This window comes from Hemitrygon akajei, chromosome 32 (genome assembly GCF_048418815.1).
Source record: "Hemitrygon akajei chromosome 32, sHemAka1.3, whole genome shotgun sequence".
Taxonomy (NCBI): domain Eukaryota; kingdom Metazoa; phylum Chordata; class Chondrichthyes; order Myliobatiformes; family Dasyatidae; genus Hemitrygon; species Hemitrygon akajei.
In genome coordinates this window covers 4,204,441-4,230,082 of record NC_133155.1, presented here as the reverse complement: position 1 = coordinate 4,230,082, position 25,642 = coordinate 4,204,441, and the positions used below count along the sequence as shown (strand labels likewise).

The 25,642-nt window shown below is 40.7% G+C and overlaps 1 protein-coding gene across 2 annotated transcripts; it reads left to right on the top strand.

Moving 5' to 3' along the window:
* Positions 1 to 7,112: 7,112 nt before the first annotated feature.
* Positions 7,113 to 24,905, top strand: LOC140719698 (E3 ubiquitin-protein ligase TRIM63-like). 2 transcript variants are annotated; one of them, XM_073034500.1, is made up of 9 exons: positions 7,113 to 7,447; positions 9,361 to 9,527; positions 15,556 to 15,724; positions 19,073 to 19,168; positions 20,808 to 21,041; positions 21,810 to 21,832; positions 22,166 to 22,290; positions 22,404 to 22,457; positions 24,160 to 24,905. In XM_073034500.1, the coding sequence occupies exons 1-9, from the start codon at positions 7,289 to 7,291 to the stop codon at positions 24,168 to 24,170; spliced, it is 1,038 nt and encodes a 345-aa protein (XP_072890601.1). In that variant the 5' UTR covers positions 7,113 to 7,288; the 3' UTR covers positions 24,171 to 24,905. The 2 variants fall into 2 exon arrangements, with proteins under 2 accessions (XP_072890601.1, XP_072890600.1); XM_073034499.1 differs by having other exon boundaries at positions 7,114 to 7,447; positions 22,401 to 22,457.
* Positions 24,906 to 25,642: the final 737 nt, after the last annotated feature.

Below are 25,642 nucleotides of genomic sequence, written 5' to 3'. Positions count from 1 at the left end.
GGAAAGACTTGGGACTCTTCCTCTTTCTCTGTTGTGATTAACTCTATGACTGTATAAAATCCATAGGGGCAAATTTCCATCACTCAAATGCCTATAATGTTGGTCACTTGTGTATTATTCCTGAGGTGTGCTGTCTGGAACTAAATATAGTACTCTCAGTGGAAGGCTTTCTCCTACTGAAGCATAATTTCCCTGGTACTCCAGTCTCTTTAAAGTTAATAATCTATATTCTATTAGCTTCTTTAAATCATTTTTATTTGTTAACCTGGGTATTCAAATTACTTTCTCCCTGTGGTTTTTCTGTGAAGTCGGAGAAAGAAATTCAAAGTTTGAAAAGTTCACATTAAATTTATTATCAAGGTACACTTATGTCACCATACACAATAGAATAATAACCGTAACAGAATCAATGAAAGACTACAGAAAAAAAATACAACACCAGTGAATCTGCAGATGCTGGAAATAAATAAAAAACACAAAATGCTGGCAGAACTCAGCAGGCCAGACAGCATCTATGGGAGGAGGTAATAACGACGTTTCGGGTCGAAACCCTTCATCAGGAGGGTACTCCCATAGATGCTGTCTGGCCTGCTGAGTTCTGCCAGCATTTTGTGTTTTTTAGAAAAAAAATACAGTTGTCATTTTGGGCCAAGATCCAGCATCTGCAGAATTTCTTTTATTTGAAAGACTGTCCGACTTGGGCATTCAATCAGTGTGCAAAAGAGAACAATATGTGCAAATACAAATGAACGAAATAATACTAGTAAATAATTAAGCATTAAATATTGAGAACAAGAGATGAAGAATCCTTGAAAGTGAGTCCATAGGTTGTGGGAACATGACAATGTTGTGGCAAATCAAGTTGAATGAAGTTATTCCCTTTGGTTCAAGAGCCTGATGGTTGAGGGTTAGTAACTTTTCCTGAACCAGGTGTTGCGAGTCCTGAGGCTTCTGTACCTTCTTCAGCTAGAAGAGAGCCTACCCTGGGCGGTGGGATCCCTGGCAATGAATGCTGCTTTCCTGCAACAGTGTTTCATGTAGATGTAAATAATGTATTTAAAAAAACCCGAGATTCCAATGGAGTTTTGAAGTGCAGATTGTGAGAGGGTGTTTCCACTTGAGGCGATATCTGGCATCAGGAGGCGTAGCTTCAGAATTAAAGTAAGTCACTCATTTAAAATGGAGATGAGGAGCAATTTCTTCTCTCAACCAGTCATGGGCCTTCAGAATTCTCTACAAGTCTTTTAAGGTTCTCAAAAGAGTCCAGTGATGGAGTGAGTGAAGTTAACACCTCTGGATCAAGGTTGAGGAGTAGTAACTGTTCCTAAACCTGCTCCAGTGCCTTCCTCCTAACGACAGCAGGGAGAAGAGAGCATGGCCTGAACGATGGGGGTTCCAGATGATGAATGCTGCTCGTTGGATGTTAGAGCAAACCTGGTGAACTTCCTATTTCTGACAGCATAAGAAATCAACGGCATCACATTCTGAGCAGGACGAAATTGCAGGAGAGCATTATTTAGTGAACAGGAACACCAATGTTATCAAACTTTTTCTGGCATGACTCTTCCAAAATTCAGCTCTCTGCTGTAAGTCAGGAATTGTGAAATTACTACATTTATAAATTCACACTATGTACCACCGATACACAATCAGGTCTGTGTTCAGTAAAGAGCAGGCAGTGGATACTGAACAGAACCAGATATCCTGGCTGTTATTCAGCTGTGAGTGCGATACAACCCCAGCCATGAGGGGAGAATGAGCTCCACAGAATTAACAAAACAACTGGGCAGGTTTTACAGGTAGAGGTTAGCATTTCATGCCAGTTACCTATCCAAAATAGACAGCGTGTTTATGTTACAATATGTCACAAATTGCCAAAATGTAAGGGCTAATTATCCACAAAACTCACCACAGAAAGTAGGACGGGCACTAAATGGTGTAAGAGTGCCTTTAATAACAATATTTATGTCCCTGCAAGGCAGAGAAACTGTTCAGCCCAGAAAGGGAGCAATCAGATCTTGGCCAAACCGCTGACTCTTCATTCATTTCCATAGGTGCTGCATTCCCCCTGTGTTCTGTGTGTGTTGTTTTGGATTTCCAGCATCTGCAGGCTTTCTCATGTTAATCTAAATTGTTGCATTCCTATGTTAGCAACTTTCTCATGGAGATTTAGAAAAATTACTCATTTTTACCTTTAATGCTTTTTAAAATTTTGTCCTTTATTGCCTTTTCACCCCTCACTTTGTTTCTCTTTTACCCAGTTTGATTCAACTTCATCTGGTTTTCCTCCACAGTTGTCTCTGTCTTCTTATTTATGAAACTTTATACCTGTGTATAAATGTCGACAGCGCTTCTCCCTATAGATGCTGCCTAGCCTGCTGTGCTCCACCAGCATTTTGTGTGTGTTGTTGTTTGAATTTCCAGCATCTGCAGATTTCCTCGTGTTTACCTGTGTATATTGTTTATTAACCATGTTTTCCCAGTATCTCTGTATTACTATTGTTATTATGCCTATTTGAAAATTAATAAAAAGATTTTAAAAGAAAGAAAAGAAACTTTGTTCTTTAAGGAGATGGAATATTGGTAAGGTTGTTTCTTTGTAGTTGGGCCACATGTTTATCAAGCAACAACAAGTTAGAAGGCAAAAACAAAGTATTCTAGCTGAAGGTTGAGGGGATGTTTTATTAATGGGATATAGGGTGAAGTGTGCAATGCTTTGACTAAGGGAAATATTCTGTGAATTAAATGTTTGTAAATAGTGACCTTCGGATCTCTCATCTGGTTCAGAATGCTCAGTGTTCGCCTGATATTCCTCACGTGGATGTCATCTGAGATGTTCTGCAGGAGTCACCTTTCATCCACAGTTACATAAAGATTTGCCATTGTACACTCAGTCATGTGATCACTTGTTGACCACCTCTGTAATTCCTGGAAGTATTGCAAGAGCAAAGTCACAGGGAATTCTGCAAAAGCTCGGAGTGCATCAACATGTAAACACCGAGCCCGAGGAGACTTTCACCCCCAAATGTTTCATCTTGAAATGAGTTCCCATGTGGATCAATTGATTTGTTTCCAGTTCAGACTGGTGTGAGGCAGGAGCAGATCTCTGTCATAATCCCTGAAGCCCACTGTGCCTTCCTCTTTAGATTACAGACATTATAAGTTGGGGTAATTCTATTTTTAAAAAAGCCTTGGTGGGTTTGAAGGGCAGTCATTTGGTGCTAAAAGTCTACCTTGCATGATTTCTAAGAGGAGTGGGGGATTTACCCTTATATTTAAAGTAGCATAGAGGCTAGTATGTCACTATTACAGCTTGGGGTGTCAGAGTTCAGTGTTCGATCCTGGCATCCTCTGTAACAAATATGTATGTCTCCCTGTGGAATCTGTGGTTTCCTCCGGGTGCTCCAGTTTCCTCCCACAGTTCAAAGATGTACTGGGTAGTTTAAATGGTCATTGTAACTTGTCCTGTGATTAGGATAGGGGTTAAATCAAGGTTGCTGGGCCGTGTGGTTCAAAGGTCAGAAGGACGAATTCTGTGCCCTGTCTCTAAATTAAAATAAAGAAATTTTACTTTTAGAATCACAATTCAGAATAGCTATCTATCCATCCATATTCTCTATTCCTAGATTGAATAGTGTTGCTTCATCTTTTCTTAATTTTGACTTACTTTCTTAGTACATATAACAAAGAAGGACCTGGAGAAGACCCCTTGTTCCCTAAGTGTTTCTTTGAAAATCTGACGTTTTTATCAAGCAGGAGATCCCTAATATTGTACATTCCTTTACTAAATATACCTGGTTTCTGAGGTTGAAAGTCAGAAATCAATGTCTGAGTCAGAGGCTCCCATCCTGGGGTTGGGACCCCTCGTTTAATGGTAGGGGTCCATGGCATAAAAAGGTTGGGAACCCCTGGACTAAGTCTATCTAATTATTATTAACAATTTGCATTTACATGGGTCTTTTAACAGAGTGAAAAATCCTAAGCAACTATCATCATCATTATTGCCATGTCATATAACGGCCTTCAATCTGTCTTTCATCTGAGAAGTTCCAGTAAACTCTTCAAAACTTTTACCTGTCCATCCCTTGAGCTAACTCATGAATGTCGTGCACTGTTGACTGCACCTTTTTCTTTTATTTCTGCAAAATGTTCAAGCTCCTCTTTCCTCAGTACATGTCCCAGAAACTCCAGCTGCCGTGTCCTGATTGATGATACCAGCTCTCTTCTTGTACAGGCTTTTTGTAACACTTCCTCATTTCTCACTCTGTCGTTCCAGGATATTTTCATCATTCTTCTCCAAAACCTGATTTCTGCATCTTTGAGTCTTCCCTCATTTTGCTTTAATGTTGTCCAGCATACGTTAGCGTGGAACCACAACATTCTGATTTTCGTACCCACAGAAGTTATGTTATTCTTCAGTAACTGTTTCGAACGCTCAAATGTGCATTTAGCAATCCCAGTCCTTTTTCAAATTTCAACCTCAGCTCTACCATTAGATGTTTTATGCTCCCATGTCTGTTTAATTGTTTTGTTGCCCACTTTCAGTTCGCATTTCAGCATTATTCCCTAAGTAATATCACACAAAATATGATAAAGAATCCAATGAACAGCTCTTAGAACAGGTGAGGAAGAGTGCTTTGAGGAACATTTTAAAGGAAACTTAAGAAGGGAGCCTCAGACCGTGGTCCTTAAGCAATTGATGGGATGGATATCAATGGGTGGGCAAAGACCACGAGGCCAGGACTAGAAGAAGACAGAACTCTCAGAAGATTGTATGATATGAAGACCTTACAAAGAGTTTATTGAAGGACTTAAATACAACATAAGTATAAGATAGATATGACAATTATAATGAAATATTCCAAATGCAAAACTTCAGCAGAGCAGGATATACAATATTGTGCCACCTTGTGGTGGGCTCCATTACTGTTTCAACGCTTGAATTTTCTGGGCCTCTGCTGCAGCCAGATTTCAAGTTCAAAGTAAGTTTATTATCAAAGTACATATATGTCACCATATACAACCCTGAGATTCATTTTCTTGTGGGCATTCACAGTAAATACAAGAAACCCAACAGAATCAATGAAAGATTGCCCCCAACAAGAAGGATGTACAACCAATGTGCAAAAGATAATAAACTCTGCAAGTACAGAAAGAACAACAATAATAATAAATAAATAAGCAATAAATATTGAGAACATTAGATGAGGAGTCCTTGAAAGTGAGTCCATAAGTTGTGGGAACAGTTCAGTGATGTTGCTGTAGAAGGTATCATTTGGGTACCATGACTTCTCTAATACTGGACAAAGATTTTCTGTTCTTCCCCATGGGTCTGCTCGAAGTAGGTATAGACTGCTTTTGTGCTGTAAGCATTCTATCATTCTTTTTTCTATGCTGGGACTGGGGGTAGGAAAAGCAGGCAGAGATTACTCTTCCCGAATCAGTTAGGGTTTTCTTGATGCCAAGCCACGTGACAGGATTGATTAAATACACAGTACTGTGCAAACATCTTAGGCTTTTGCACGGTACTGTATTTGTCAAGGTGGAGTGGAAAGCAAGTTTGTAAATCTGGTGCAAGCAAAGGATGTTGGGAATGGTGAGGGTGGAGTCCAGAGGGGTGTGGGACAGGTGGCAGAGAAGGAGTGCCGGGGCGGGATTGGCATGGGTGCAGACACACCCAGACTTGAGACACCAGGCAAAGCCATTTGATTCCAAACAGTTGGTTTATCAGTCATTATGGAATGTCTCTCTGATGCTTCCTGCTCCCTCTCCTCTCCCTTCCTCTTTTCCTAACCATGATTCCCCTCTCCCTGCCCACTTCCCACTCTCAGTCCACGATAGAGATCCATATCAGATTTTATCATCACCCACATATGCATAAAATATGTTTTTTATTTGTAGCAGCAGTACATGCATATATATGTGGGTACTGCTATTTGTACCATTGATCATGATATTCTAAAGATGGCACTGTTGATAATCTGGGTACTGAACTGAAGTGTTGGCTCAATTAAATGACCTGGGACTTTGATCCAATGAATTGGCTCTGAAGTGAGAGCCATAGTTGATACATTGAGTGTCTGATTGCACAGTGGGGAAGCTGCTCAAGCCCATTGCAACTCCAACATCGGAAGCCATGTTTTGTCGATTGAAATGAACTGATTGTAGAAATAAGAATAGAATACGAAAAGGAAAATTGCTTCGCACTTTGTAATCCTTCAGGCTTCAATTTGTCTCACTGGTGCTAAGGGAGATGGATCCACGAATTAGAATGTGATCAACTGGACTGCAAAGGAATAGAAAACACTAAGATCCAGACATGCAGTGAGTAGTAAACAATTACTTCATAAAATAGCATATCCGCCAACTAACCATGCCCAATACCTGGGATATCAGCTCGTGTGATTTTTGGAGACTTGGCAGTTTGTAATGACAGATTAACTATTGTGAGATGGCATTTCTACATTGGCATTGAATAAAGTTACACTCATTACCATTGCTTAAAGTTACACTCATTGCCATGTTGGGTGTCAAATATGCCAAAATATTCCTCCAATTCCTTTTGGAATATGTTGAAACCTAGAGAGAGTGAAAATGAGTTTTTTTTCAATTGCATAGTTTTGAGAAGTTTAATACAGAAAAAAAAACTGCCAGGGAGAATGAAAATCCTGCTGAAAAGTGATGAGATGCTAAAAGTCTTCTTCAGTTTACAAGCATGTATCTTCTGAACCAGTTCTCTCCTCCTCAAAGCTTGTTATTGTCCTCAGCTGTTTAACATAAACACACACTATATTCCTTCACCTATTTTGTTCTTATGCTATCCTTCCTATTGGAGCAAAATTATTTTTGTTCATTGACTAGCACAACATGTTCCCAATTCAGTTTAGTATGTTTAAAGGTTGAGGAAATTTGAATGTTATTTTCTCTTTCGTTGAAAGTTGCTTTGCTGAGCGTCACATGTGATTGCATCCTTGGATCTCCTTGTTCTCAGTTTCAAATTGCAGGTTTCTAATATGGGAAGAGTTATGTTGAGGACTCTGTTCCCCTTCCCCCACAGCCTTGCTCCAGCTGTCATGTGATGCTGAAATTCTCTTTAAAAAGGGCATGAGCAGAGCGGCCACAGACAGAAGCTGAGAGAGGAGAGACCTTATCAAAACTCTACTGAATCAATTCTGAAGAGGAGGGTCAGACATCCAAAAGGGATTCAAGTGAAGGGAACGAGAGTGACAGAGAAGGGAAAAGTAAAAGCAACTCAACAGGTTTGGAGTCGCCTGCTTTATTTTTAGAGATGGATTTCCAGCCAAGTATAATTCGAGCATCCAGCACAATGGAGACACTGGAGAAGCAACTAATCTGCCCAATCTGTCTTGAAATGTTTGAAAAGCCGGTGGTGATTCTACCCTGCCAACACAATCTGTGCAGAAAATGTGCCAATGATGTGTTCCAGGTCAGTGTTTAATTAAATGGTGTGCAAGATTTTTTGTTAATCATAGTTTCTTAACAGAGACAGTAACTTTTGAGAAATTAATTATCCCGTCAAATTTTCACTTGAGAGTTCAAAACTTTTGCTGTAATGTAGTCGTTCATGTTGTTAACCGGTGTTTGTGAATCTGAATATGACGAGGCCAGACTATTGATATCCTGTATACCAACTTTATTCCTTCAATTTCTTTTGCAATGTGTTGAAACTGAAAAAGAGTGAAAGTGATTTTTATTTTTCCTTCAGGTCAAATATTCCTGGATAAGCCTGTTATGAAGTGTCTAGAGATGTTTTTCAACATTGAAGGTGTCATATAAATGCCTTATTTTTTTTTTGACATCCCTCCACATCATACTCACTAACACACTTGACAGTATCCAGCCTGATTGCAGGAATATCGATTTCTCCTTCTGGCGAATTTTTTCCCACCCTCTCTCCTCTTGTTCTATTCCCCACTCTGGTCTCTTGCCTCTTCTCACCCACCTATCAGCTCCCCCGGGTCACTTTCTCCTTTCCTATCAGAATCCTTCTTCTCCAGCCCTTTACCTTTTCCACCCACTTGGCTTCACCTATTACCTTCCAGCTATCCTCCTTCCCCTTCCCCCCCCCCCCCCCCCCACTTTTTTTATTCTGGTGTCTTCTCTCTTCCTTTTCAATCCTGAAGAAGTGTCTCAGCCCAAAATGTCGACTGTTTATTAATGTCCCTAGGTGCAGCCTATGACCTGCTGAGTTCCTCCTGCATTTTGTATGTGTTGCTTTGGAATTCCATCATCTGTAGACTTGCACGTGTTTATGTTCAGAAGACTGTTCAAGTGCTGCATCCACTTTTCAGCTGGTGCCACACATGTGCCATTTCCAGTATCTTCTACTGGGTGAACTTCTACAGTAAGAACCCATCCCAGGACCTACACATGATCCCTGGCCCACTCACTATTTCCTTTGCACAAAGGCAGGGTATCCTGTTGGAGTACTTCCCCCAAAGCCCCACCAATTCAACTAACTTAATATCAAGTTGCAATCCTGTGGTCCCAGGACAACTTTAGGGAAAATAAGGAAAAAAGGAGAGAAAGAAAGTATGATAAAGGAAGATAAAGACAAAGAGATTTCAAGAAGGAAAGATTAAGAAAGAAATGAAAGAAGGAAAGGAAGAAAGGGAAACATCCCACAAACATGAAAAAAATCTGCAGATGCTGGAAATCCAAAGCAACACGTACAGAATGCTGAAGGAATTCAGCAGGACCTGATGAAGGGTCTCAGCCTGAAATGTCGACTGTATTATTTTTTCATAGATGCTGCCTGGCTTGACGAGTTCCTTCAGCATTTTGTGTGTGTTGCTTAAGACATCTCACAACTTCAGGATGTTCCAAAACCAAGTGGGTGTGAGAAAGGGAACCACCATCCCTCACTTTCTCTGCTACACAGCCTAACTTGTTTTCCTTCTCAGCAGAAATGCTAATTGGTTTCACCTTCAACAGTTGCTGCCTAACAGGCTGAGCTCTTCCAGAATTTCTGTCTTGTTTCTGAATCCAGCATCAGCAATTTGTTTTCCAATTGGGATGTTCCAAATTGTTTTACTGGCAATGAAGCACACTTTTAAAGCATAGCTACATCTGCAGAGCATGATTGCCCACGTCGTAAGACATAGCACATATCGAACAAATATTTGGAGAGACAAATCTTAATAGACTATTAGTAAAATCCATTACTCTCAAATGAAATAGACCATTTAACCAAATTGTCTTTTTGTTGAAAGCTTTATAAACTTTGAAACAATGTTTTTTGAAATGGGAGAAAATGGTTTAGTACTGTGGCACTTCTGATGTAGCATCTTTAAGTTGGGCACTTTGCCGATAATTATATGGACCTATGCTTTGGTTTAGGCTGCAAATCCATACTGGCAGGGTCGAAGCACGATGATATCTGGAGGCAGATTCAGGTGCCCGTCCTGTCGACATGAAGTTATTCTGGACCGGCATGGGGTGTATGGACTACAGAGGAATCTTCTGGTGGAGAACATCATTGATATATACAAGGAAGAGGGCATCAGGTTAGCATTGGTAACTGCTACTGCATGCACCTGAAGGGGAGGGGAGGGGAGGGCCGGAAGTTTGAGATCACCTATGCTGGGAATTCTTGCCATGACTCATCTCCTACAATCAGTGTCAGGATGTTTTGCCGAGGTATTTGTGGGATACTGCATTCATTTGTGTTAAATAGAGGGGCTTGGTAGTTACTGTAGTCTTCCAGTCAAGCAAGGAAAGAGAGCAGAGATGTCTGTATCACAGAATACCATTACATTTCACACCACTATTTAGTAATACAGTACTGTGCAAAAGTCTTCAGCGCGTATACTAAATATAGCTCGTGGGCCCATGACTATTCTACACTGTAGTAATTTTATGTATTGCACTGTACTACTGTCACAAAAAGCATCAGATGCACAAAATATTAGGTACATAAAGTTTTACAGAATCACAGAGACTGGAGGATTGTGGAATTCCAGAGGATGTGATAGGATGCCATGTAAATGCAATTCTTTCTTTTTGTGTTACCATAAAGAATATTGGTGCTGAAAATGCCATAGACAAGATAGGGATTTACAATTTTTACAATTAAGCTAACTCACCTCTGAATTGGAAGGCAGTTGGATGTATGATCTTGGCTGCCACTCTAGTGCAGGGATGTTGCACTGTTGGAGGGTTTGCCAATCTGCCCATCACCTTCTTAAAGGGCTGTCAAAATCCCAGGACATTATTTCAAATTTGACAGGACAGTTGTGAAGAGGATATCGCCTCCTGTGGGAGAACCTAGAACTTTGGGTCATCGCTTAAAAATAAGGAAGTGCTTACTTAAGACAGAGATGAGACAAGATGTGGTAAGATAGAGGTGATTCCGTTTGGTTGTCATAGCTGGGGGTGGTAATGGGGACAAGCTCCCATTACCTATTAAATGCTCCCAATGGCATGCGCCTCAAATAGCCTCTGACAATGAAGTCCAGCTCCTGGCCTTCCATGTGGCTCAGCTACTAAGCCTGGTGGAACCATTTCCACTGACAGCTGAAGGGCTAAAGGTGGGTTACTGGTGCCTTAAAACCAGTCACTTTGGGCAGATGGGTTGGCAACTCGTCTAGGAGAAGGAAGACTCTGATCTCAACCCTCTGCTGCCTTGTGGCTATACCTACTCTTAGGGAATGCTTCAGGAGTAAACCCCAAGGAAGAATCCAGAGCTGGAGTCTCTAAGGCAGTCCTATGTTGAGTTCAACACTGACTGGCAACTCCTGTGATGCCAGTGGTGCCAAACTGTTTGATCTCTGGCATTCGTTTGGATTCATCAGCTGCACGGAGAGGGGGAGCCTGCGACATGGGAAACAGCTTCCTCTCCATATCGTACTGCTCTGGCTTGTGTACCACGTGGACAACTAGGATGCGATATCCATGGTTGAACCCGACCAGCGGAGGTCTCAGATGAGACAATAACTTTTCCCTTGGATGTTAGACCATATAGATATAGGAGCAGAATTAGGCCATTTGGCCCACTAAGTCTGCTCCACCATTTCATCATGGCTGATTCAATGTACCTCTTAGCCCCAACTCCTGCCTTCTCCCCATATCCCTTCAAGCCCTGACTGATCAAGAATCTGTCAACATTTGCGTTAAGTATGCATATAAAGACCTGGCCTCCACAGTTGCCTGTGACAAATAATACTGGTCATGTGTCTTTGGAACTTTCTCAATGGAAATGAAAACAGATACTTTGAATATTTTTAAAGCAAAAGTGGACGGATTCTTGACAAATGAGGGGATGAAAGGTTGGTCAGAATTTTAGGTTGCAGTCAGATCAGGGTGATTTTATTAGTGATCAGATCAAATCAGGGTCATTTTACTGGTGATTATATCAGATGCCCAATAGATCTAGTATTGCACTCAGGTTCTTGCCTCAAGGTCTGTACAAAGTACAGGAAGTTTCTCCCTGATATCCTGGTGAATACTTATCCTGTAATGCACACCATAAAAAAGTGTGAGTACAGTGTCTGGACAGATCAATAGCAAAAGCAATATCAATGATGTTTGTGGGAATGATTGTCTAAAATGCTGGAGGAGTGCAGCAGGTCAGACAGCATCTATGGAGGGGAATAAACAGTCACCATTTCAGGCCGAGACCCTTCATTGCTCTGGATTTCCAGCATCGGCACGATATCTTGTATTTATTGTTGAAATCGGTTGCCTTTTGAGGATGTTACCATGGTGATTACTCTTCAATCTAGTTGACTCCTCTCGGGATCTGTTGACTTCCAATGGTTGTAAAACACTTCATAGCGTTCCAGAGTTATGAAAGAATCCGTACGAATTTTACCTCTATCAAAAGGCCACATTACCGGGCTGCAGTCAGAAACGGGAACATTGAAGGATAATTTCTTCCCTGTGTAAACCTGCTGAGGCCAAATTCAGTATCTCAACTGTTAGAGACCAGAAAATTCACCATCTGCCCTGATGAATCTCCTCCAACCATCTGCTGTCTTCATTTTATTTTAGTTATCTAGAGAGACAGAGCAGAACAGGCTTTTCCGGCATTTTGAGTCCAGCATCCCCAAACAACCATAATTTAACCCTAATCTAATCACAGGATATTTTACAATGACCAATTAATTGACTAACCAGTATGTCTTTGGACTGTGGGAGAAAACCCACACATTCAATGGGAAGGACGTACTGAGACTCCTTACAGACGACACCAGGATTGGACTCTGTACACCAATGCCCGGAGCTGTAACAGCTTTGTCCCAACCACTATGGTGTCCAATATGTAATGCTTCATCAAAGTTCAAAGTAAAATTTATTATCAGAATACGTTCATGTCACCACATACAACACTGAGATTCTTTTTCCTGTGGGCATACTTAGCTAATCTACAGAAGAGCAACAGTAAACAGAATCAATGAAAAACAAACTGTGCAAATGCAAATATAAACAAATAGCACTAAATAACAAGCATGAAAAAACAAGATAAAGGGTCCATAGAGTGAGACCATCAGTTGTAGGAACACCAGAAGTAGAATGAGTGAAGTTATCCCCTTTTGTTCAAGAGCCTGATGGCTGAGAGGTAGTAACTGTTCTTGAACCTGGTGGTGTTCGTGAGGCTGTTTGCAATGCCACATGGTGCATACTTTAGGTTAAAATATCAGAAAATTGCATCTTCAGCAGAGCTTTCACTCACCGACAATGTGCAAAGTTATATTCACCTCCATTACACCTCTGCTCTCAAGTTTATCTGATAGGAGTTTCATATGTAAATATCAAGTCAGGAAATGTAGAGGAGGCTTGACCCAAAAGCAGAGAGTGGAGACGATTTGACAGTGAGTGAAAACTTTAATAATAGACTGCAAAATAACAAGCCATAAGGGGCCAGTGAACGAGGAAGAACAGAAACTAAACACAACAGGTAACAGGGTAAACTTTGGGCAGGGAGGGTGAAAGCTAGGAGCTGGTTCGATGAATGAACAAGGACTGTGGAGGAGAACTGGGGTCAAGTGGGCTGCAGGTGATGTGTCTGGAAAGAGCAGCCCGTCGATCCTAGTAGCTGGGGGGTGTCTGTGTGTGCAGGCTTGGAGGTGTCAGTGCGAGCAGGCCTGGCACGTCAACTAACCTTTACTTAGCCCAGCTATTACTAGATGTACTAGAATTTCCAACTTGCAACTTACCAAGTCAAACAAAACTTGCTGAGCTGTTGGCTTCAAGAAATAATGACCTTATTTACTATTGCTATATGTAGTATAATTTATTCACAGTAATAACTTATGCAAAACGTTTGGCTTTATACAGTACTGTGCAAAAGTCTTAGGCACATATAGTTTAAGACTTTTGCAAAGTACTGTAGTAATTTTATGTATTGCATTGTACTGCTGCAGCAAAGAAAAAAGGCATTTCATGACATATATAAGTGATGATAAATCTGATTCTGATATGGGTCTCTATTGTGGATTGAGAGTGGAAAGGGGACAGGGAGAGGGGAATCACAGATGAAAAATGGGGAAGGGAGAGAGGAGGGAGTGGGAAGCACCAGAGAGACATCCTGTAATGATCAATAAACCAATTGTTTGGAATCAAATGACGTTGCCACTTGCCTCAGGGCTGGAAATAAATTTGCTTCCTTTTGTATTCATTTTCCCCATCAATAAATTACAAATGAATACAAAAGGAGGCAAGTTATGTTCCAGTTATATAGGTCACCTGTGTGCTCAGGTGTGGAGTATAGTGTACAGTAATAACCTGCTTAATTAATAAAGGATGTAAATGCTTTTGAAGTACTACAGAATTTCAGGAAACATAGAGGAGGCATGACCCAAACACAGAGCAGCAGAGACAATTTAGCAGCGAGCGAAAACTTTAGTAATAATAAACTGCAAAATAACAAGCCACATAGGACCACAAAACATGAGAAAGCAAATACTCAACACACAAGATACCTGAAGGCTAGTAGCAGCTGGTTTAATAGGTGAATGAGGATGGTGGATGGGAGCTGGGTTTAAATAGGCTGCAGGTGATGAGTTGAAAACGAGTGGCAGGTGACTCATGTCGGCTGGGTGGAGCCTCCATGAGCAGGCCTGACACACAAAAGATTTATGAGACTGGCAATTGAACTAAGTAGAATCATCCACTGCAGTGTCTTTGAAAACACTAACAACTGGAATTAGAAGACTGTGTGGAGATTCAGTTAAAACATATAAAATCCTGAGAGTCTTAACAAAGTGGACATGGTTGGACATGGAAGGGATGTTTACTCTTGATGGAGAATGTGGAATTTGGGTTCACTGCTTAAAAATAAGAGGTCACTCATTTAGGATAGAGATGGGGCAAATTACTCTCTCTTGGATAGTTGGGAGTTGGCACTCTCCTCTTCAGAGGGTGGATGAAGCACAGCCTCAAGACAGAGATAGATAGGTTCCCTATAAACAAGAGGTTGAAATGTCACTGGGATTAAGCAAGACTGTGGAGCTAAATTTACAAGCATATCAATCAAGATCTTATTGAATGATAGAGCAGGTGTGAGGGGCCAAGTGACCTCTCCCTCTTCCTTTATCATATATCTACACAAACTTAACGATCAACTTTGAGGCACCTATATCAACTCAATTTGGGAATAACCACAGTTCTTAATACTTGAAAAAAAGTATTAAGTTGGGATTATCTCCTTGAAGGTCCTTCCTTTTTCTCCGCCCTTTGTTCCTTATTTGTAGCCTTCACTGACTCCCTGAAAACTTTCTCCCTACCTTCCTCCCCTCTCACAACATGCACCCACACCTCTGACTACATAATAAAAGGTTAGCCCTTTTCAACCCATCTTCCAGTTAGTTCATATGTTTACAACTTGGCCTGTCCCCATGTGATGTTTCACATTAATTGCATCTGATAAATAAAGGTTCCCACAGTGCTCAGGTGCTAAAGAAATCAATGTCAGTGACCCGTGTTATGTTTTGTAACTTTTAAACATTAAATTAATTCAAAGGAAGACATGGAACTCTGAAATGTGAGTCTAGTTCATATTTTTTAAGCGAGGCATGCACATATCACGTGGTAGCGTGTTGACGTATGCAATTAATGTATTTTTACATATAACCCATAATTATTTAAACAAACAAGAATACTTAATCAAACAATATATACACAACAATCTGTTTTACAGCAGTTTAGAAGGAAGAAGGAGTCCTGCACTCATTCTCAAGATCAAACACAAATAACTATGAATGAAGGAAATTTGAAACTCAAATGGAAAAGCATGATAGAGCTTATCTGAAAGGAGCAGGATATTTTTGGGTGCATCCACGTGAACAATGTCCATAATCTATGCCTCATTTGGTTTTGCTTTGGACAGATTTGGATGAAGCCAGATAATGATATTGGGGGAACGGAATGAAAAACGATGATTAGAGAGTGAGGTGGAGAGAGACAGGAAAGGGATAATGGCGAAGCAAAGCCAGGGACCCAGACAAGTTGGTCTGAATTTAATAAGTTTCCTGTGGTTCCTGTGTTTCTTTAAAAAGTAACACGCTGATGGAAATCCATTTCTTTGATATCCAGCAGACCTTTGAAGAAGGGCAACCAGCCCATGTGTGAAGAACATGAGGACGAAAAGATCAACATTTATTGTATGACGTGCCAAGTTCCCACTTGCTCAATGTGCAAGGTGTTTGGTGCTCACAAAGACTGCGAGGTGGCTCCTCTACAGAATGTATTTGAACAACAGAAGGTAAATACCGGCAACTCTGGAGTTTATTTCTTTAAAAACAGCAAATGTAGCTATTATTTGCCTACTTACTTACTGCCCGTTACACCGCCAGTGTTTAGGGCAGCAACGCAGGTCCTCTGTCTCTGCCTATATAGAAGGATTCTTCATTGCTGTTTCCATAATGATTGATTTTTGACCAGTGAGGGTTGTTAGCCCTGAGCTGAACCCCCAAACCTGGAGGATCGGTGGATCACTCTTACCCTTTACCCTTTGACCTATTTGGCATGTGTAACCCTACCAAGAGCCAAATCACAAGGCCTTGACTCCAGCCAACATAGCACTCTGGGTCATTAAGGCGTGCAAGCCTCCAAACTCTTTGACAAGGTCATGGTCCTCTTGGAGGAAATGTAGCTATGCAAGACCATAAAAAGTACATAATCATCAAAGACTATGTCAAAGATAATCAGAAAGTTGTAAAATAACTCCATCATGGGTACTAGCATCTGTAGTATCAAAGACGACTTAAATGAGCGGTACCTCTGGAAGTGGCATTCATCATTAAGGTCCCCACCAGCCAGGACATGCTCTCTTCTCATTGTTACCATCAGGGAGGAGGTACAGGAGCCTGAAGGCACACATTCAGTGATTCAATAAAGAGCTTCTTCCCCTCTACCATCTGATTTCTAAATGGACATTGAATCCAACACAATCTCAATACCTTTTTTTTTTAATTGATGTTTTTGCTTATTTTAACTTAATTATTTAATATACATATATAATAACTGTAATTCAGGTTTTTTCCTATATTTTTTGTCCCCATTGCATTGTACTGCTGCCGCAAAGTTAACAAATTTCATGACATACGCTGGTGATAATGAACTTGACTCTGATTATTCCTAGAGGAATAGACTTCAAAAGCAGAGACATTATTGACCACATCGAGGCATATTGTGCTCATTTCGAGTGCTTATGTTATACAAAATTAAGAAATTGAAGGGGGATACATTAAGGAAGTAGAGGAGGCTAAGAGAAGAACTAAAATATCTGTTTATCAAACAGTGTACTCTAACCAACTTAGAAGTGCCTGGGCAATGTGGAGTTAACATAGCATTATGCATGAGCTGCCTTGACGTTGAGGCTAATTTTAGTGCAGAAGTGTCGCAGTGCGACAGCTGGAGTGGGGACAGCAGGGAGGAGGAGGAAATTCTTTGGAGCTACAGTGCCCCACTTCTCAGCTTTCCTGCCTGACTGCTCTCAGATCAAAGCCACATTACACTTCTTTAGATGTGCTTATGTCCTCTTGCATTGTTTCCGTCACTGCTGCTCAACATAGGTGAGAGTTCAGGCCTTCAGTTGTAATCATCTTGACGTTTTTGGTTCCACTGAAGAAAAACGGAAGCCTAAATATTCTCTTACAGTAATATGCAAAAATCTTAGGCACATGTATATATAGCTAAGACTTCAGCATAGTACTGTATTTGTCAACGTGAAATAGAGAGCGAGTTAGTAAACCTGGTGGGAGCAAACGATGTTGAAAATGAGGGTGGAGCGCCGCGGGAGGGGTGTGGGACAGGTGGCAGAGAAGGGGTGCCAGGGCATGGGTGACGTGGGTGCAGACACACACAGCCCTCAGACATCAGGTGAGGTCAGTTGATTCCTAGCAAATTAGTTTATTGATCATTACAGAATATCTCTCTGGTGCTTCCTGCCCCCTTCCCACTCTCAACCCACAATAGAAACCCACATCAGAATCAGGTTTATCATCACTCACATACGTCATGAATTTTTTGCGGCTGCAGTACAGTGCAACACATAAATTACTACAGTACTGTGCAAAAGTCTTAGGCACCCTAGCCATTTCCCTGTGTCTAATACTTCTGCTCAGTACTGTAGGTAAAGAGCAGGTGGATAGGATTCAGGGCCAAAGGTACTGACTTAAGTTTTTCCTGTCCTGAACAGTATCACAAGGAGGCAGAGCAGGAAGTAATCAGATAAAGTTCTTATAATGTGTACTTATATCACTGTGCCTCTAAATCTCTTTGTGCCTTGATAATGCCTGTAAATCCCAGGGAAGATTTACTCATCAGTCCATTCAGTACAGGAATGGAGCTGTTACAGAGCACTCAGTAATTCCCTGGCACAGTTCGATGTAACGTGGTGGCGTGAGTTACTTTTTACAGCATCCCCTGGTGACCTCAGAGCTCATCACCCACTCCAAATGGACGATGCACAACAACTCAGTATTCCAGGCTAATATGACTATTTTTTCCTGAAAAAATGGTCCTTCATTTAAAATATGTAATTTGGCCTCAAAGACATTAATGTTTTTTGCAACATATAGGACAACTGAAAAGAAAATTCTCTGCCAAAGCGGCCAGACTCATCTTTTGCAGCTGTGGGGATAGATAGAACCCAGTGAGATGTAGTGATATTTTAATACCCCTGCTTGGTACACAGCCTGATGCACCCATGTGTAAAGAGGAGTATCAGGATGCTTTTCAAATGCCATGCGCTCTGTCGATCAAGATGATATGATAAAATCATTCTGTTCTTTGTTAATGGTAACAACACAAGCATACATTTTAAGAATGTATTCTTCCCAATGCTCCAAATCAACTGAGTCAATTTCTTTAGCCAGAGGGTGGTGAAACTGTGGAATTCTTTGTCACAGTTGGTGGTGGAAACGAAGTCTTTTCATATATTTAAGTTGATAGATTCTAGATTGGTTAGAGCATGAAGGGATGGGGGGGGGGGGGGGCAGGCAGGAAATTGGACTGGGAGGAAAATTGGATCAGCCATGATGAATTGGCAGAGAAGAATCAATGGGCCAAATTGCCTAATTCTGCTCCTATATCTTAAGGTCTTATGGTGATAGATTCAATCCTGTGTGACATCATGTAAGTAGTTATAAAATAAAATTGCAACTAATTCACATGAGGCACAATTAAGCAAACCATTACATTGAAATCTATCCTTAAGCTCAGTTTTTCCAATTGAAGAAAATATTATAAAGTGTAAGTGACTTTTAATTCCACAAGATGAGGCAGTCTTGATTTCTTTTTAAACAATCAAAGTTCAAAGTAAATTTACTTTCAACAAACATATATGTCACCATATACAATCATGAGATTAATTTTCTTGTGGGCATACTCAATAAATTTATTGAATAAAAACCATACCAGAATCAATGAAAGAGCGCCCAACTTGGGCGTTCAACAAGAGCGCAGAAGACAACAAGCTGTACAAATACAAAAAGAAAGAAAGAATAATAATAAATAAATAAGCAATAAATGAGATGAAGAGTCCTTGTAAGTGAGTTCATTCATTTATTAGTCATTCTGAGGTGATTTTTTTTTCTTGTTTGCACAGTCAGAGCTAGCTGACGGGGTTGCGATGCTTGTGGCTGGCAATGACAGGGTTAATGCCATCACAGACCAGTTGGAGGAGACGTGCAAAAGAATTGAGGTATGGAGAAGCCAATAGAAAACTTTCAGCACTGCATCCCTTAAATAGATGCCTGTCGTCTTCCCCGCCTTCCATGGCGACAGCTAATCTCAATACCAGTAGCATTCTGCATAGTTCTTCACAACTCTTCCAAAATAGACCATGTAAATTAATCCTGTTTATAAAAAAAATTCAAGGGATTGGGAATGCGAATTCAGCATGTTAATCAACTTCCTTTCAGAACTCCTATAGAATGCTGAGATGATAAGATTTGCTTACATAAACACTTAGCTTTAATTCCCTTGCTAAATTTAAAACTCTACTCCTGCCAAAACAGCTTTTTTAATACTCGCCTTTAAAATTATCTCTTCACTTTTGGTTGTTGTCTTAATACCTCCTTAGATAATATGCTTCTAGTTATTAGAAGGTGAAATCGTCAGTACATCATTTGTTATGAGGTTATGGTTAACCATTTCACAAGTGTTCACCCATAGAGAAAAACTGCTATTGTAAGTTTGTAGTGAGTTAATTCTCGCCGTCTCTCACTGGGAAGAACAGGTGATGAGGCAGCTGTGTCTGGAGGAACTCTGTAGATCAGGCAGCATCAATGGAAAGAGTTGATGTTTCGAGCCAAGACTCTTCATCAGGACTGGAAAGGAAGGATGAAAAAGTCAGAATAAGAAAGTGGCGGGGGAGGGGAAGGGGTACAAACTAGGAGGTGGCAGGTGAAGCTGGGTGAGAGGTGAAGGGAGGTGGGTGGGGAGGGGGGCAAGAAGTGAGAAACTGGATGGTGATAGGTAGAAAAGGTAAATGTCTGAAGATGAAGGAGTCTGATAGGAGGGGAGAGTGGTCCATGGGAGAAAGGGAATGAGGAGGGGCAACAAAGGGAGGTGTTAGGCAGATGAAAAGAAGTGGTGCGAGGGGGGTCAGAATTAGGAATGGAAAAGGAGAGAAGGGGGAGGGGGCAGAAATCGATGTTCATTCCATCGGGTTGGAGCCCAAATGGAATATGAGGTGTTGCTCCTCCAACCTGAGAGTGGGTTCATTGCAAGAGTAGAGGAGGTCATGCCAGAATGGGAATGGGAAGTGGGATTTAAATAGTCAGGAAAGCATGATGCCCATTTCTGGTGAAAATCTGAGTGCACCCTCTCTCATTATCAACTGATCAAGCAGCAGATTCAACCAGCAGAACTGGTCAGGTGCCTTTAGTATGGAGCTTTGGATTAGATTGGGTATCAGACTCCTTCTTCTCCAGCCCTTTACCTTCCAGGTTTCACCTATCACCTTCCAGCTATCCTCCTTCCCCTACCCCTACATTTTTATTCTGCCAACTTCTCCATTCCTTTCCCGTCCTGAAGAAGGGTCTCAGCCCAAAACATCAACTGTTTATTCTTTTCCATTGATGCTGCCTGAGCTGCAGAGTTCCTCCAGCATTTTGTGTCTATAGTCTGGTCCTCTTGGAGGGACTGTATGGGTAATGCCCATTAATTTTCAGTCTGATCATGGCTGTCAAGAGGGTGAAAGCTGTGGTTACTTCTAATATCAAAGGGACACAGGTGACCTCTGTTGGAAAGGGCTTCCCTTCTATTGAGTAGTGATGGTAAACACATCCTCACGTTCACAAGTAGTAAAGTTATTTTTTCTTTGTTTATTTCTCCAGGAGAACAGCAGACTCCAGAAAAACCTGCTCATGGAGCAGTTTGATCATTTATATCGCATCTTGGAAGAAAGGAAGAAGCACATGATAGAAACAATTACCAAAGAACAGGAAGAGAAAATGACATTCATCAAAGACCTGATCAAGCAATACAGAGAACATCTGGAGGGTTCCTCCAAGTTGGTGGAGAATGCCATTCAATCCATGGAAGAACCTGGAATTACTACCTTTCTTGTTGTAAGAGACACTTGTGTATATCTTTCCCTGAATATATTGATCAATGTAATCCCACCTTCAATAACACAGATTGATAAATGACTGCTGTTGTGTTCATTGGCAATAGTTTTGTATAATACATCATGACATTGAACATTGAATGTAAAAACAGAGGAGATGAAAAGCAGCATGGTGTTGGCCTCCAGCTGACCTCCTCCCTCCACTCCTCAATTCCCGTCCTGAAGAAGGGTCTCAGCTTGAAACATGATGTTCATTCATTTCCATAGATGCTACCTAACCAGCTGAGTTTCTCCAGCATTGTGTGTGTGTGTTGCTTTGGATTTCCAGCAGCTGCAGACATTCTTGTGTTTAAAATAAATCTGTCGCAGTCCGCACAAACCCTTAGAAATTCTCAGCTCTCAAATGGCATAAAAACCTTTCCCTGGGTGTACACCATTACACTCAAATTCCAACTTGCTGATGTCACCCCTAATGCTGGAGAGAGGTCCCAATTCTAATCCATTACCAAAGGCAATAAATTACTGATTGGATCAAAATTGGGATATATCCTCACGTGGATATTATTTTGTTTAAGTTCTGATTGAGAAGCTGGATTTGTTTAATTTCAATAAGACTAGTTGCTTACTCTTGCAGTTAAACTTACAGATTTCACTTTTCAGACGATAGAAGAAACAAAAGAGAATGCACTGATTGGCATAATTTTCTATTGCATGATAGAACAATGGGATTATTCAAAATTCTAATCATAATTTCTTTATCTTTTTGCAGAATGCAAAGAAACTCTTAGAAAAGTAAGTATCCATGAGTTTTGTTACTTTGAAATGATTATACTTCAGTATCTCTTATTTTTTAACTCAAGTCAAGCTTTCAAAAAGCTATCTGTTAGATCAATTACTTATTACCTGGAACTCAGCCCCAATGATCTCCCCACTCCAATATCCATTTTGTTGAAGCTGTGCACCTAATGAATAACAGAATCATCTGGGCATTGTTAGCATTGCCTTGCTCTTCTCCTGAAGACTAAATTGGATTTTCAGATCTATTTTTGTTCTACTACCCCTTTATATTCCTTTATTCCTCAAATCACTTGTGTTCAAACTTACTGAATTTAAATCAAATTTCAGAATCACTGACGCCTCCAGAACCTCCCATATTCCAAAGCACGAAGATGGGTTTGAGAACATGGACCATTTTTCTGTGAATCTGGAACTGGTAGAGGAAGCACTGAAAAATATTGCATTTGCAACAGGTACGCTGACTTCAGACATCGTCATTGGCAAGAATAAATAGTTTAAAAGCATAATCTAGAAACACCAAGCTTGGAAAGTTGACTGATAGATCTGAATATTTTCCCTCCAGAAGAAGATGAAACTGAAGATTTGGAGACCGAGGATGAAGATGATGGTAAAGCTGATGGTGAGAAAAATTGATGATTGAATTTGGGTAGAACTGGCGTTAAGTTTACCCCAGTACATTTGGCAATTAAACCTAGAAAGAACCTAAAAGATAAATCCAGTGCATTGAGATCATTATCAATATAACTAAGCAAGCAAGGTGTTCTCATTCAATGGGTCCTCATAGTTGACTTTCACTTTACATTTTCCATAAAAGTGAAATTCATCCAAAGCTGCCACTAGCTCATACTATTCTATCCAGTCATCCATCATAGTCTCATTTCCTCCCTATCACTGTAAATTCATCCAGCTTACAAATTGCTTGGTTTAACCACCGTGACCAGTCAGAGTGAGGGAAGGGATAATGGTTAATACTCATTAGCATGGCATGGATAGTAACTCTTCCTTCACTTCTTCTCCCCTTGAAATGCTGCTTTCGGCTTAAATGTGAGTCTACCTGGCCACCTGGCATCGGTTACTCAATACAGCTTGAACCATCCTTGGTACATGTGGGTCACTTGCAGTGTTGACTCAACAGAAGAACTCTTGGTCTTCATTCCTGAAACTATGTTCAGCCTGCCAAGCCCATTGGAATCTCGTTTTTAACAGGCCAATTATTTAGTTAAAATTATGAAATTTATTCATCACCCCAAGTAACGTATTCCAGTGGTTTCTACAAGGTGCAGATATGTCTCATTTAACAATAGACAAATGACCTCGTCAAATAATGTCACAAATCTCATATAAAAATAAGAAAAGCTTGCAACTGTTATGGAGGAGTGATAGAAATTAACCATACTGTAACATTTGTCCTGTTTATAATGAGGCCCTCTGTTGGTCATAGTACATCCTGGCTGTCTATGTGATACACAGGGCAGTACGATATGAAGAGCAAGCATTGCCAGTGCAAAGTCTCTCCCTCTCCAAAGGCATGGCAGAGACTGTTAAAGTTTGGCACCAGCGGTATTGCAGGAGTTGCCAAACTGTATGTAGGACTGCCTTAGGGACTCCACCTCCAGAGTTTTCCTCAGTATTTACTCCCTAAGCCTTCTTCATGAGAGGGTGTAGCCGCGAGGCAGGAGAGATTTGAGATCAGAGTTTTCCTTCTCCTAGATGAGCTGCCCGTCATGGCTGATGAGCCTCATCTGCCTGAAGCGACTGGTTTTCAGGTGCCAATAACCCTCCTTTGTCCCTTCTCATGTCAGTAGAAACAGTTCTGTCAGGCTTAGTAGCTAAGCCACACACGAAGGACAGGAGCATTTAATAGTGGGAGCTTATCCTGCAGCTATGACAGCCTTAAGAAACCATAGATTACAAATGCATCTCATTATAATCTATGGTGTGGAAAATTTGAAACCATTGTTTGATTGATGCCATTACTATGGGCATCTCTTCAACACTGAAACTTGTGGACGCTGTGGGTTTGAAGCTCATTATTTATTGACACCTTGGCTAATAGAAGGTTACCTCGAATGGCATACGTGTCCAGGGATTGAACAAATACAACATATTGTTGGAAAAGGGAGGGTGGGTTTGACAGTGTCTCTGAGACATCAGAAAAATCTGTGATTATTGGCTGACACCTTCAGGAAAACATCCAACTGAAGTTGACTACCACAACCGAGGAAAGATCAAGGTGTTTATAGGAGGAAAGCTGAGTATTGGTGGGAATGCAGATGAGATATCACAATAGTTATATATTTATCTTATGTTTGCTCCCACAGATCAGCAGTGATATTGCCTTTGCAGTGACAAACCTTTGATACCTTGCCTTAAGACTTCAAGCACCTCGAAGGTGGAATATCTTGTGTGAATATTTCCGATTGGCCTGGCTCTAAATCACAGGCAGCTCAGGCAGAAGACAAATTTGATCAACAAACTCCTTTTTGTTCATAAAACATTTATAAAAGAAACAAAAAATGTTTTTATAATGCGGCAAAATGGATGGTTTTGTACCTTTTGTATTATTTTTGTACATGATACAGAGATTCATTGTAATTTTTAAAGCATTTTAGGGTTTAGTAGTTTACAGCACATTACTCCATTTGCTTTTTAGCTTGATCATTGTTATTTAAAAATTGATGCCAACCCGTGCTGTTTAAAGTGTTAAAATTAAAAGCCTCCCTAGGAAACACTCAGGTGAGGCTTAACACAGGACAGGTATAAGGAACGAAAGCACAAAGTAAATATTGAAATACAGGATAGCAGTTTTCAATTTAAAGTCACTGAATATTGATAACTTGATATTAAAAAGATGGGAATTAATATAATTACACAACTGATCGGATATTATGTGTTAAGTGTGAGAGCAAGCTCAATGGGCCGAATGGCCTACTCCTGCTCCTATTTCTTATGTTTCCAAGGCAGGTGATTCCTACAATCTCAGTTTTAAGTTCCATTTTGCTTGTTGCTTCATCTTTCATGCCTGTATGTTTGAATTTATTGAATGTAAATAAACTTATTTATATGACGTCCTGTAGTTTAGCCAAATTTTTTTGTGGTTTTCTTATGTACAAGACCGTTTCCAGTTCTCTCCTTCCTTAAAAACTGATTTGTGTTGAGGCAATATGACAGATGTAGTAACCACTGGCACAGCAATCTGTCTGCAGTAACGGTTCTGTGAATCGATCAAATTTGTTGTTTAGAGATACAGCACGGAATAAACCCTTCTGGCCTTTCAAGCTGAACTACCTGCTAACACCCCCCCACCCCCCGATTTAACCCTAGCCTAATCACAGGACAATTTACATTGACCAATTAACCTACTAAATGCTACGTCTTTGGACTGAGGGGAAATTGAAGCAATTGGGGAAAACCCACACACTTCACAGGGAGGAGTGTACAGACTCCTTACAGAGGAATCCCCATGGCATGAATACCGATTTCTCCTTTCAGAAAAAATCCTTCCCTAGCCCCCACCTTTTCATTCTGGCATCTTCCCCCTTCCTTTCCGGTCCTGATGAAGGCTTTCAGCCCAAAATGGCGACTGTTTATTCATTTCTATAGATGCTACCTGACCTGCTGAGTTTGTGTGTGTTGCTTTGGATTTCCAGCATCTGCAGACTTTCTCACTTTCACTTTACAGAGGATTGTGGGATTGAACTCTGAACTCCAATGCCCCGTGCGTATAGTGCCACATTAACCATTACACTATTCTGGTGACCAGTCCTTATATTGAGACCCACATTCCTGAAAACAAGGGGCTGA